Raw genomic sequence first — 13,814 nt, 5'->3', positions numbered from 1 at the left:
TTGTTGGACTTTACTTAATAATAATGTCATTATATTTGTGTTAATGATAGATATGATAAAAATATAAATAGGCATTAAACGGTATTATGTTTTACTTTAAAATCAAAACGAATTTATTATTCATAAATAAAATCAATAAAGCTTTGATATGGTGGTTTTATTTATTTATTCAACCAGATATTTTATATGTTTTGTAAAATAAATCTAAAATCATCGAAATATGTCCATAATCGCCATGGTACTGTTTGGTGTGTATTCATAATTATGTGTTGTTAATTAAAGAATGCTAGGAATTAGGCATTTTTGACACCAGGTGGAGTCAACACTAAACTAATTGTTTCTACTTATCACCATGTAATGTACATAGTTTAGTCTTTATTATTTTATTCAAGTGGTAATTTTATTTTACATATATTATTTCCAAATTAACATTTACGTAACAAATTCAAGAATAAGAAAACTTGTGTCCCTTGCCATTCTCTATCCCTTATGTTAAACACTTTTTATTCGAAATTTGAATAAAATGGATGATTATTAAAACTTTTTCTAATTTTAACTTCATTTATTCGTCTTTTCATATTCAAAGCCATCTACTTTGGAATATACTTCCATTCGGAATAAGAGTCAGTAAAGCGTTATGTTTAGAATGAAGTAGAATCTACGTAATTTCACTCTATTGGGATTGCATCTCTCTCTATCTCTCTTTATTATATAGCATATGTTTATTCTTAATAAAATAAAAAATTTAAAATTTATCATGTATATATAGTGAATTATGTTAGTGCACCTTTACATAGTTGCTTACTTATTATACCTACAGGGTAGGTTGACTGGTAGGGAATGGTTATAAGATATTAATTCTTCAATTGCATAAGCGCAAAAAGGATTAAGTAAATAACAGATGGAAATTTAAAAAAAAAACTAAAAGGTCCTCGAATGGCGACATGAGCCGGTAGACGCGCCGTGAATAGTCTCCCCCCCACCCCACCCTGTGAAAAGACGACATAATTAAGGTGGCGGGAAGTAGCTGGATGCGAGCAGCGCAAGACTGGGCATTGCAAAGTTTCTTCAGCCACATTCCTTAACGGTAACGTTTCTCGAAGTAATAGTAATATTAACCAGCCAATAGCAACCTACCATGTTTAGGTTCGTCCCTCTCGGAAGACCTTGAGTCGGAATGCCAAGAGTGTTTAACCCATTAACGCCCAAAATGAAACTGCAGTATATTTTTCTATTGTTTTTCTATTTATTAGTCCATAAGGGATAAAATATGACATATAAGAAGATAAAATGAAAAAAATATATTTACATATCAAGTTTTAGGGGTGTACTCAGCCGTGTACAATGGGCGCTTTAGGAGTGAAATTGTTTGAAACAAGGTCGTTCAACACATTGCGTTTTCAAACATATTTCGCAACGCCAGCGAATTCTTTGGTGACAGATAACACATCGCAATGGGTTTTCCATCCGTTCAGGGTTATGACCATTATTGTTCCGACCCCCTAGTGCCGCTGAGGATGACGGACGGCTCATAGTTTCCGTTGGACGTAAATAAGTCCGTGCAATAATTCGTCTGAACTGGTCCATGTAAGTTATCTCTTGTTTAGTTTTACTGAGCAAAACATGTAGTCGCCAAGCATTTGATATCGCCATATCTAACAAATAGGTAAATATAACCCACCAACACTTTTTTTCTTTTATTGAAATCCGATAAAGGCTGATAGACTGATCCATTTGGTCAACTCCACCCATTCCTTTATTATAGTTGACAAACATTTTAGGTATATTTACGTCAACCTTTTGCTTTCTGGTGTTACACCATCGTTTGACTTTGCCCAGAGGCTCTATGTCATCAAAATTAGTTCCCATTGTAACGACATTATTGTCCTTCCAACGTACCATAGTTATCTCATTCTTTGTATCAAAACTATAATCATATTCCGCCCTAGGCTTCTTCTTCATATCATATCGGTAATTTCATAAGTAGAACTATAGGTTGGCTGAGTTTTCCTCCATACAGGTAAATGTACATCACATTTTTTGGCACGTTTTGCAGGAATAGGTCTTAGCGGCTCATCATCACTGTCGCTCAATTCCGAAACATCGTAGTCAGGATGACGCCGACCTACCTCAATAGTCCCTGGAACGTCCATAGGGAATCTTGAAGCCGCCAAATTATCTTCATTACCTTCTTCCTCATCACTCACCACAGCCGGATCTGGTGGCACTAATACCATATCGTACTCTTCATCATTGCTTTCATCAGCCATAATTGATTCCAAGGCTTCCTCCAGTCTCTTATAACTGGTAAATACGTTCCGATTTGCCATTTCAACTTATAAGTAATAGTGTAAACAAAACGAAATTTTAGTACGAATCTGCCCGCTGTACCCGCTTGTGTACAACAAATGAAACAAACCCTACTTTACAAGTTTTGTAATAACCTTTAATTCTTATGTTATTATTACCAACAAAAATAAATAGACTCCATAAAAATAAAAAAAGAAGTTGAAATATTTCACTATTTTTGATAAAAACCAACAAAATAATCTTACCTTGTATGTCGTGTCTGGACTCCGTATTTTATTACAAAATAAGTGACATTTGTTTTCGCGCCACCGCCTATTTTTATTTATTATATGGTAACTAGTGTCAACTAGATTTGTAATTACTAACTACTTTCAACACTTACCACAGATAAAATACATAATTTATCGATTAAGTAGTTGTACCTGTGCAGGTACAGAGGGCGGTAATGGGTTAAACCATTTAAGCCTAGGTCCCTGTCAAGGGCCCTTTTCATAGTTCACTCCATAAAACATCCGCCTAAGCGACCAAAAACTCGACGGCCTCCCAATCCGGTAATACAGTAGAATGTAGCAGCCTGAGACCAGTTTTTCGATAGAATCCTCAACATACGCTACCTATAGAGGGTAACTATAAGCGCTCTGCCCCATCGAACCCGGGCAAAATTTTAAATGCCACTTTGGTTGCAGTGTAGTCCAGTAAAAAAAATATTGTGAGTTAAATTTGAAGATTTAAAAGACACGTATTGAGATATAATAAATGAATGCTGAAAAAGGTTATCGTTATCATGAAGTTCACATTAAAATGCGGTATATGCGGTGAGTTACGCGTTCCGATAGTGTTTGATAATAATTGTTTATCTAGCAACTTCTCTTACATATAAATGTCATTTTTGACAGAAATGCACAAGTAACCTGACATTTATAATTTCAAACTTTTTAAACATTTTTTGTTGATTAAAGTAGTTAAGATTAAATAACGATAATGAAATTTTGTGCAAATATATCATTTATGTTTACTGAAGGTGTGAGTATATTAGAAAGATACTCATTAGCAAAAGAAGCTGGCTTTAAAGCCGTGGAAACAGGTTTTCCCTATGGACACACATTAGAGCAAGTTAAAAAGGCAAAGGAATCTGCAGGAATTGCACAAATATTAATTAACCTAAAAACTGGTAAGTTTAATTGAAAATAGTTGATAATAAATTGAAATGCATAATTTTTCTTAAATAATTTGAGTCTTTCTAATTATTTTCATATAAAATCTTTTTTTTATTAAAACTAGGTTTCCTTTATATTTATACTTTTCAACAAAATGTTACAGGCGACGTAAGCAAGGGCGAGTTAGGTGTGACTGCTGTACCAGGCAAAGAGAATGAATTTAAAGAGAATTTGCAAGTCACTATAGACTATGCAAAAGCTGTTGGCGCAAAGAAAATACATATTATGGCAGGAAAATTAGAAAATGTGTCACCAATAAATTGGGAAACTTACGAGAATAACTTGAAGTATGCAGCCGATGTATTGAAAGATGTAGACCTGTTAGGTGTAATAGAACCAATCAATCAACATTCTGTTCCAAAATATTTTCTCAGTGATTATGGAAAAGGTACATACATTTTTGATATCATATAAACAAAACAAATTAAAAAGTTTATTTTACATCACAATAAAAGTCAACAAATTTAACTATTTATTTAATAATTTTCAGTACCTTATGTGTGGCCCTTCATAGAAAGTAAAATCAAAGCTCCAATTTTAATATAATATTTATTCATAATTTGTACAAACAACTACCAATAATCATGATTCCTATAATTTAAAACAATAAATTACACAGACTTACAATTCAATTAATAGAAACAAATATTTTATATTTCAGCTGTGGAAATATTGAAAAGAATCAACAGTTCACATTTGAAGTTACAATTGGATATATTTCACCTCCAACATATAAGCGGAGACTTGTCTCATAATATCAAGAACCTAATGCCATATGTAGGACATGTTCAGGTAATTAATCTAAACTTTATAATTTTTTATACATGAATACTTTTAAATAATTGAAAACCATTGGTTTTACTGTCCATTATGGCTTTTGCTCTTTTCGTGTTCATTTGGAAGATATTCAAAGTCAATGAGTGTTTTGTTTGTGACATTAAAACCTTTAATTTTGGAAAAGTCTTTTTTATTATCAGGTCAATTTTATTGGTATGCTCTCTACCAAACTGAAACATTGTCTATACAAGTTGCTTATACCAGTTCAATATAACTATGCAATTTACTTAAGTCATCAATTTAAAAAAATATTTTTCAGATTGCTCAAGTGCCAAACCGGAATGAGCCTGACACTCCTGGGGAAATAAACTACAAATACATACTTGAGCATTTAAAATTAAATGGTTACAAAGATTGGATTGGAATATAAACCAGCAGCTGGAAGCAAAGATGGATTAAAATGGATTACAGACTATGGTTATTCATTGTAAACAATATGCCTCACCATTTGGAATATTTCATATGTTTTGCCTATTCGGAATACCTCTGTAGTGCTGCTGTACCCAAAAGTGATTTTTCACACCCGCAAGTGATATTCTTTCTTTGCTATTATAACGTAAAAGCTGTAAACAAAAAAAAAATTATAGAAGACAAATAATTTCGACACTTGAACAAATATAATGCTAACACAGTTTGCAAATCCTGAATCATTAATACATTTATAAAACATTTATTTCAATATGAATTAACATAAAACATGAAGACAACTGTAACTGAAATATCCTTTATTATAAAAAATGTACTTAAGAAGTTATTACAGGAAATGAAATAGGAAGAATTTTTATACCTAGGAATTTTGAGGTAGCATTGTTTTACTTGAAAGTTTCAATTTCTTTTTTTGGAAAAATTGAATTTTATTGTATTGTATGAATATTATAATTAAAATTGAATTGAACACTACATTACAGAAGCCAAATATTATAAAAATAAATGCCAGCATATTTGTGTTAAATCAAGGGTGTAGCAGTACTATCTTCATAAATATCACTGTAAAACAATGACAGTAACAAAACAGTAGTGTACAAACCAACTACACTGACTGTAACTTACGTGCACCATAGTCCAATTGCTGTAGGTATGGGACAATATTTTACATATTCATTCATGTCTAGTTGACAAGTGCTAATGTGGTATCTGGTGTATCATTAGGCTTTTAAAACATTTTAAATGTAAGTAAAATGAGTAGAACACATTTATAGTTACACATGTATTAGTCTTTATTTGTTATACTGGTGCTCTTATTGTAAACCTAGGTATTTATTAGCCTGGAGGTGTCCTATATCCAGCAGTGGACATCCTATGGCAAAAATGATAATGATAATGATGAAATATATTTGCAAAACTATTTTGGAATAATTGAATAGCATATAAAAACTGTGAATAAAAATATGGTTTATTTATTGTATGTAAATTAAATTAAATTTATTAATTCTGGGTTACCTATAAACATTATGAAGTTTATGGCATTTTTTTAATTAGTTTTATAGTTATGAACAAGTAATACAAATGGATATCATTATAACTTGTAATATAACTAGGTAAATAGGATTATGTTTCAGTAATATTAAAACTGTTATTTTTTTATATATAAAGTTCATTTTTAATATTTAATTTATCAACCAGAATGTATAATTATACTTGTGCATAAGTTGGAATGCTTGTATAAAATGGTTATTTGATTACCTTTGAAATTAAATCTTTTGCATCTTCAGGTATATGCGCAGGATAATTTATATCAACAGCAAGAATCCTTGCATAAGTTACATCCTGAACTTCACTTTCAAATGGTGGCTTTCCAACTAAAAACTCATATAGCAGCACACCAATACACCAATGATCCACAGATACATTATATACTTCTCTCCTTATCATCTCTGGAGGAAGATAATCTAGGGTTCCGCACATTGTTTTGCGTCTGAAATAAACAATCTTCTGAGAAAGTATTTTTAAAAATATGTATCGAAAAATTTCGTACAAAACAGTTTTTTAATTTCTAAGTAGAATATACTACTTAACAATGAAGTAGTTTTGTTTTTATAATACTTGTGTTATCATTATGTTGTATATAAAATTCAGACAGACATTAATGTTTTTGAAACACACTTTTAACACATAGTTGCATGTAGTTAGCATGCTAACCTGTATTTTTAAGGCCAAACATTGTTTACCGACCATGATTAAACTCATGATGGGTGTGTTTTTCATCTCTTTTGGCTACCATGCACAATTGTTCATCAGTATAATATATCTGTTCCTCTTACTTATAAGTGCGGACAAATCTACTGTAGTAAAAATATTTAATATTGTTGAGTTATTATATTGATCAAGAAAATTAAAAACAATGACAGAGCATAATGAAGAATCTTTCTATGAATTATACACGGATGCTTTATATGATTGCCCGAGTAATTATTATTCAAATTGTGGTAACTGGGAAAATGATACTGTATCAGAAGAAAGCAACTCTGATATTAGGCAACCAAAATGTCAAAAGAGAAATAATATAGCATCAGATAGTAATGTCGATTTGAAAGAAGAGTGGAAAAAACATGATGTTACATCAAACTTACAGAATTATTTAAGTATTCCTAGTGCAACTATCGAACTTGGTGATGCTCCAATTACCAGTAGGGCTTATTTTTTGATAGTGGTATTTTGATTTAGTTGTTAGGCAGACCGATTTGTACCATTCTCAAATCAAAGAGTTGCACAACAATAGTACACAGCCGGTGACATAAGATAAATTTTTAGTAAAATTACTCATCAACAATGTGTTAAGATCCATCATTGAGATTACTGGGTGTTACCAATTAATTATACTTCTTTAAAAGGTGCACACTTGCCAATAACATTTCCTTGGGTACAGATTTATATGACAAAATATTGGCATGTAGTGTTTTTGACATTATGAGGTAGTGTTTCATAAAAAATTGTTTACTGAAACAATGCACTTACCCTTTCTATTGTTACTGATACAAAATACAATGGACTGAACATAATTGTGCTTAACCTTAAATAGCATTATCCACTCCTAGGAAAAACATTTGAATCTTATGTACCCAAGAGTTTAATTTTTGGCGCCTTAAACAGGTCATCCTTTCTTAAAAACAAAAAATTAATGATGTCTCTCAAATGTCCAATGTACCCAAAGGGTTAACATACTAAAATTGCGTTTATAGATAAGAACATAAAAATGATAATATTATTTTCCAGCACTAAATAATTTCCTATTAAAAATGAAAATGAAACTGTTCCTACTTAATCTGGATAATTTTGAACCTATGCTTTGTAACAGTTTGTACAGTTGAATTCCTTAAAATAGTTCAAAGGTATCATCATGCATGTAATTACCATGAGAACTAGAAATATTTTGGGCAAGACAGGAATCACATATTTCATAAAGATTTAGGCAACAATTTTATGTTATGTCAGTTATGATAATTACCAACATAATCCAGCATATTAGTTAGTTGAAATGGCAATGGGCAGACTACATAGCATGTAGAAGAAATAGCTGCTGGGGGTTTAAGGTTCTGGAGTAGAAACCATGGACCGACAAGCACCACTGTGTACCCACAACCTGGCAAACTCCTTAAGGTTATTAGGTGATGCTGGGCGCAAGCAACTTTATACTTATATATATATATATATATATGTATATATATATATATATATATATATATATATATATATGCATATACAAATACAGTAGATATAGGTTATGTTTGTTTATAGAAAATATTGAGGTATGACACAAATGACTGAACAAAATGTTCTTTAAATAAACTCACCTTTCTGAAGGAGCATGCACCGACCAGCCAAAGTCAGCCAGCTTGAGGTCACCATTAAACGCAACTAAAATGTTTTCAGGTTTTATGTCTCTATGAATTACATGACGTCGGTGACAATACTCAACGGCATCTGCAATCTTAAAATTTATTGAAAAAATTATTATTATTAAATTATTCAAATGATCATCCAAACTTTTATTCACTTCATTTTAAACCAATTTTTTTTTATTTAAAATACAATCTATACTTCTTTTATGTCAATGGTAGCTGTACTAGTATTGTACTGTATTACAGTTGACACATCTTATACTAAATCTTTATGATGTTCATTACTGGAATGATGATGAAATAATTAAGAAGGTAAAATATACATACAGTCAATCTGTTTAAAAGTTGTTATTACAAGGTACCTGGTAAATGTATTTTGCAGCTTTAGCTTCTGGAAAGTGTCCTCCTGGTGCATTTGTTAGGTGCTTATATAGCTCACCTCCAGCAGCAAACTCCACAACAAGGTATATACGCTTCTCATCATAGAACCAGGTCAATAGTCTGAGAATATTTGGGTGTCTGCAAAGATTAAATTTAATTCTCAATGTTTCAGTTTTTGGCATTAAAATGTACATTAATATTCGTCACTTAATTCTTTATCACCTAATCCAGGAAGTCATACATGAGGATTAAATAATGAACTAAAAAGATATTGCGTATTATAACTCATTCACTCAATATTATATGGTCTCATATTGTAGATAATTATTGTAAATAACGAAATGAAAAACTGTCTTAGAAGAATTTATTGTGAAAGTAATGAGTTCCGAAGTTATTCTTTTATTTATATTTAAATTATACTGGAATATAAGATAAACGCTGTCTTTAATAGGGAGTTATTCGCCATATTCACAAAAGGAAAAATTGATAGATTACTTACTTCAAGTGTGATTGAATTTCAATTTCTCTTAAAACTTGGCGCTCACATTTTGAATTCACTATTTGCGACTTGAATAAGGTTTTAATAGCAACTAAATAGCCGGTTTTCTTCTCCCTAGCCACATGAACATGTCCAAATTTTCCTCGTCCTAAACCTGAACCCAATTCAAAATCCCTGGGAGACCATTTGTATCTAAGGAAAGAATAAGTTTTAAATACTTATAACAATCTTTAAAGCGATTAAAATTATATATGTAACTGGACTTTACGGTTTTCCATATGCATCATGATTCTTTATCTTATATCGAAGTTCTGATAGTTCTCTTGTAATATCTGTCTGCATCATTATTATAGTAATTAAGTTGCCTCTAAGTTAACTTATGTCAGTCAATCCAAAGTATAACAATAATGTCACCAATAACACAAAGTTTATTTTCACTAGTGACCGTTACTCAAGTTTATAGAATCGGTTTTCGAATAAGAGCATAGACAATAATTAGTTTTTTTATTGTATTACGTTTGCAGCAAAGTTTTCGGCCACATGATAGGCTATATTTTTTATATTTCATGTGTAATTTACTTTAACTAAAGTTCTATACCATTTCAATAATCAAAAAAATAAGAAAATATTAATAATATAAGAGATCTTTTAAATGTGGAAGAATGTTGCAATAAATAATATTACAAAAGATTTCAAAACTGCTTAAGAATATATTTTATAATAATAATCTTTAATAATTATTGCTAATAATTGGACATATTGTTTTTAAGTTGTATTTATGCTTAACTTATCATATAGCATTTATAATTTTTGTGCTCAACTGGGTCAACTGTTTTATGTAATATTAAATAGCATAAAAATATTAGCTGTCTTACCGTTTATTATTTTTTATGTATGTCTCGTATATTAATATTCACAAATATTTTGTACACTGAGCGGTGCTTAAAAAGTATATTTTTATAAGCACCGTAGAGTAATGATGTTATGCATTTAATAAGATATTCGGTCAATAAAAATATAAGTACAGACTCGATTCTAGTAAATAGTAATAAATAAAGAAAAGATAGAAAGTAAGCAAAGAAAACAGTCGTTTCTTTATTCAAATGTATTGTCTATGTATGAAATGTGGTAAGATGCCAAGATAGAAGACGCTTATTAATTTAATTTAAATTAGAAATATTATAGATTAAAAATAAATCAATAAATAAACAGCAGGAGCCTATTGGTACATCATAGCTTACGTTCTTTAGTTTCCGGTTCTATTCCTGCACACAAAGTATGTAAGAAAACATTAAAAAAAATTGACACCTGGGACGAACTTTTACCAATTTTCTTTGAGAGTCATTTTATATACTTTATATATCAGTAACTTTACTATTTTATATATCAGTAATTACAGTGAGAATAAATATTATGATTATAATCAAAGCTGGACATTAATATATACATATGTAATACACAGAATGTTATTTATTTTTTCGAAAGAGAGGATAAAACTTGAAATAAAAATTAATAAAGTTGATTACTATTAGAATATGTCCAACTAAATAATATTATATCAATGATTCAATCAACAGGAAAATTAAAACTATCAAATGTTCTTCCTAAAACTTAATTTGTAAAATTAAAACGTTAACGCTGATTATTGTCAAGTGTATTAATGCGCAAGATCATACGTTCCATTGTTTTGCGTAAAAATCCTATTCATAATTTCATTTTTGGTTGGCATAAAATCCTCGAGGTACATACAGTTTTTAATTTAAACTACCATATTTTATTAATGGCAATCGTTGTTTTTCTGTTACCATTTAAACACACATTTGACAAGGCTTGTCACGAGACCATGTAAAGTAAAAATTAATACAAACTTCTCGTTTTCTCTTAACGTTAATTAACCGATTTCTTAACAGCAATCAGCATGAGTCTATTCCCCTGAACTCACTTTAGTTCATTACATTATACATTTTTACTAGTTGGTACATTATCAAACAAAAATATACCTCATCATTTTTATTTATATATTTAAAAGCTTTAAACGGGTGAATTAAAAGTTCTTATTTTGTTTATTAAGTTATATTAAACTCTATTCAAAATTTGAAGGTTTTAGAAACTATAAATAACGTAATGCAACAAAATAGTTAGAAAAAGCGTTTCCAAATTTCGGATTGATACATATTAAAAATACATACAAATAATTTATTATTGTACTATACCTACTCCTGCAAACTTTGTGCTGCTGAAAGTTATTGGTTTGTTGCATTGCAATAGCAAAATAAATAAATGTAACGCATTTCAGAGTAAATAATTTATACATGTTGATTTAAAATAATAGGTAAAACTGAAGATTATTTTGACAAATGCGCTAAACATTCATGCCTTTAAATCTTTTACATTTGTCAACAATTTTTCTGTATATAATAAATTTCTAACTATGTACTGACATATCACATCTATGGACTGAAAAGGCTTAAAGACTTGAAATTAGTATGGAATATTTATTTTGCTTAGTAGAAATCAGTTAAGAACAGTTACGTAATTCTACTCAAAGGGCCTGTTGAGGAGGCGTTCGTTTAGTCCGCGAAGAGGGCATGGGACAGATAGTATATATAATGGATTAGAACAAGTGCTTAACATTATAAGTTTATTAACAACGAAACCATTTGACTTCCCTCCTATTAAAGAACAAGAGTTTACTTCACTTGCACTTCATTGAGTTTTGTTTTTTAAATACTATTATTACGTGTTCGTGAAATGCAGGGGCGACAGTCCTTCATCGCACCCTAGCCAATACAAGGGATTGACCCCTATATGCATTTAGATGGAATCTTCGCATGGATATTGCAGATAGCATATTGATAATTAATTAATGTTTTATTTATTAAATTTATAGCCGTTATCTGATCAATAAACAAAATTAGTTGTTGACGAATAACACTTGCATTCATACAATTGTTTATAGTAATACAGAACTATTGTTATTTTATATACTATGTTTATAGATTATAGTTAGTTTTCATTCTGTTAAAACAATATGTCATTGTAATGTTTGTTTTTTTGTTGTGATTGTACTTTACTGTACTTTTTAAACAATAATGGCGTCTTTATTAACATATTTATGAAGTAGTATTTTTACACCGATTAATTTATCTTTATATAGTGGTTATTATGTGTGTAGATGTTCTTATTTTCGTTATTCAAATATATGCAATATAGATGTTTTTCAATTTGCCCTTTTTTGTTGTATTTGTGTGTAATTGTATTAATTGTGAGAACAACGAATGATTCTGTTCTGTGATCATAAGCTTCATCTTCATTCTTAAAAGCATTGTAAACCAAAAGATTATTTAATTTTAAGTTAACTCAAGTGAGCTCATAGCGTGGTTAACCACGACTGTAATGAAACCAGAAGACTGCAACAAATATAGTTGTGTCAGTTAAATAAAGAAGAGTTGTATTTTTCCTTTGAGGAGAATGTTAAATTAATTTTTCATCGTCATGTCAACTGGCAGACGCTCACTGCAAGGCGATGACCGGTCAATCGACAACCCGCGTCCTTGATTATATCATCGGTCTACCTAGAGAGGGGCCTGCCTACACAGCATCTATCAGCTCGTTGTCGTTTTTTGTATAACTGGTAGGTTTTATTTAGTGCTTTAATTAGAAATATTTAAATAATCTTATTGGTTTTATACAATTGGGGGAGCTACGTAAATGAAGAGTTCGAGCGTCGTAACACGAAGTAAGTTTCGGAACATCCCCCTCCGTCGGTGGCGGGAAAACGAGGAAAACTCGCGCAACGGGGTGGCGTTCATTTCGTGTTGGAGCGAGCGGACGTGCGGCGCTCAATCGATACGGCGAATATGTAAATCAAATCGTTTTAACTCATATATCACTACAATATTCCTGCAAATGCCATATAATCTCTATTTAAAGTATAAACAGTGTTATAATTTAATACATCCTATATATTCGTTTATTTTTCGAACGCCGCAATATCATTTGACGGACCGGGTGAGTGTAATACATAATTATTGGCACGTTGTGATGACCTACATACAGCTATGATTCTTGGACGTATTGTTATATATTGTTTGTCTTGATATCTTATGAAACCGACAGCGTAAATTATATCCGTGATTTTATTCGTTATTGAAATTTTTATTAGTATAAATTGAGTACCATAATTTCCTTTTATTTATTAACTTTTTGTTTATATTTATTACGATTGCATTATTAAATAATTTAACTGAACGATGACATTTTTAAGTGAAATATAGTATAAAGGATATTCTTAAAAATGTAGTATTTGAGTACGTACTATAAACATTTAATGATATATCTTTATGTAATTTAAAAAATAGATCAATAGGTATTATTAAATATGAAGTCTTTTAAATCTTCTTGCATCTTAGTCTTTTACAGTATCGTCGTAAGGAACAACGAATTCTATCAAACGCCAAAATAATTAATTTTGAATCGTTGTTTTATTTCTCTTATTTGAATTATTGAAATACCTATACCGGTAATTTAAAAATTTTAAATTAATTTCAATTATTAAATTTATTGATAACGTAGTATATAGTTATAAAATTAATGCGTCGCAGTTTTCGATCACTCTGCCGAATATATTGTTCTTATAGTTAGTCTGGTTATTGTCTCGAAAAAGCCGTTTATTATCCAAATCTTTAATGAATTTATAGCCTTGTTTCGAAATTATCGAACAACAATATT

General features: G+C 30.3%; 2 protein-coding genes across 2 annotated transcripts; one reads left to right on the top strand and one right to left on the bottom strand.

Annotated features, from left to right (window-relative positions):
* Positions 1–3,183: 3,183 nt before the first annotated feature.
* Positions 3,184–6,476, top strand: Gip (hydroxypyruvate isomerase-like protein Gip). Its single transcript, XM_068763726.1, is given in 5 exon segments — positions 3,184–3,481; positions 3,631–3,915; positions 4,189–4,319; positions 4,624–4,727; positions 4,729–6,476. Coding segments are annotated over 5 exon segments (777 nt in total). The 5' UTR covers positions 3,184–3,291; the 3' UTR covers positions 4,796–6,476.
* Positions 4,102–9,533, bottom strand: LOC137920395 (aurora kinase B-like). The gene is made up of 6 exons (XM_068763725.1): positions 9,352–9,533; positions 9,084–9,275; positions 8,566–8,722; positions 8,156–8,292; positions 6,048–6,279; positions 4,102–4,927 (listed from the first exon to the last, which is right to left on the bottom strand). The coding sequence occupies exons 1-6, from the start codon at positions 9,426–9,428 to the stop codon at positions 4,823–4,825; spliced, it is 900 nt and encodes a 299-aa protein (XP_068619826.1). The 5' UTR covers positions 9,429–9,533; the 3' UTR covers positions 4,102–4,822.
* Positions 9,534–13,814: the final 4,281 nt, after the last annotated feature.

Source organism: Battus philenor, unplaced genomic scaffold (genome assembly GCF_028537555.1).
Source record: "Battus philenor isolate CCGP_79_NKW_IND1 unplaced genomic scaffold, ilBatPhil1.0.hap1 SCAF_18, whole genome shotgun sequence".
NCBI classification, from domain to species: domain Eukaryota; kingdom Metazoa; phylum Arthropoda; class Insecta; order Lepidoptera; family Papilionidae; genus Battus; species Battus philenor.
This window is presented reverse-complemented; position numbering and strand designations above follow the sequence as displayed.

What these genes read in the sequence shown, in the direction of transcription:
- LOC137920395 (XM_068763725.1), bottom strand. Translation starts at nt 9,428, where the DNA reads ATGATGCAGACAGATATTACAAGAGAACTATCAGAACTTCGATATAAG. An exon ending in GAAATTCAATCACACTTGAA is followed by an intron (nt 8,723 to 9,083) that starts GTAAGTAATCTA and finishes TAATCTTTGCAG; the next exon opens with ACACCCAAATATTCTCAGAC. An exon ending in CTGCAAAATACATTTACCAG is followed by an intron (nt 8,293 to 8,565) that starts GTACCTTGTAAT and finishes ATAAATTTTAAG; the next exon opens with ATTGCAGATGCCGTTGAGTA.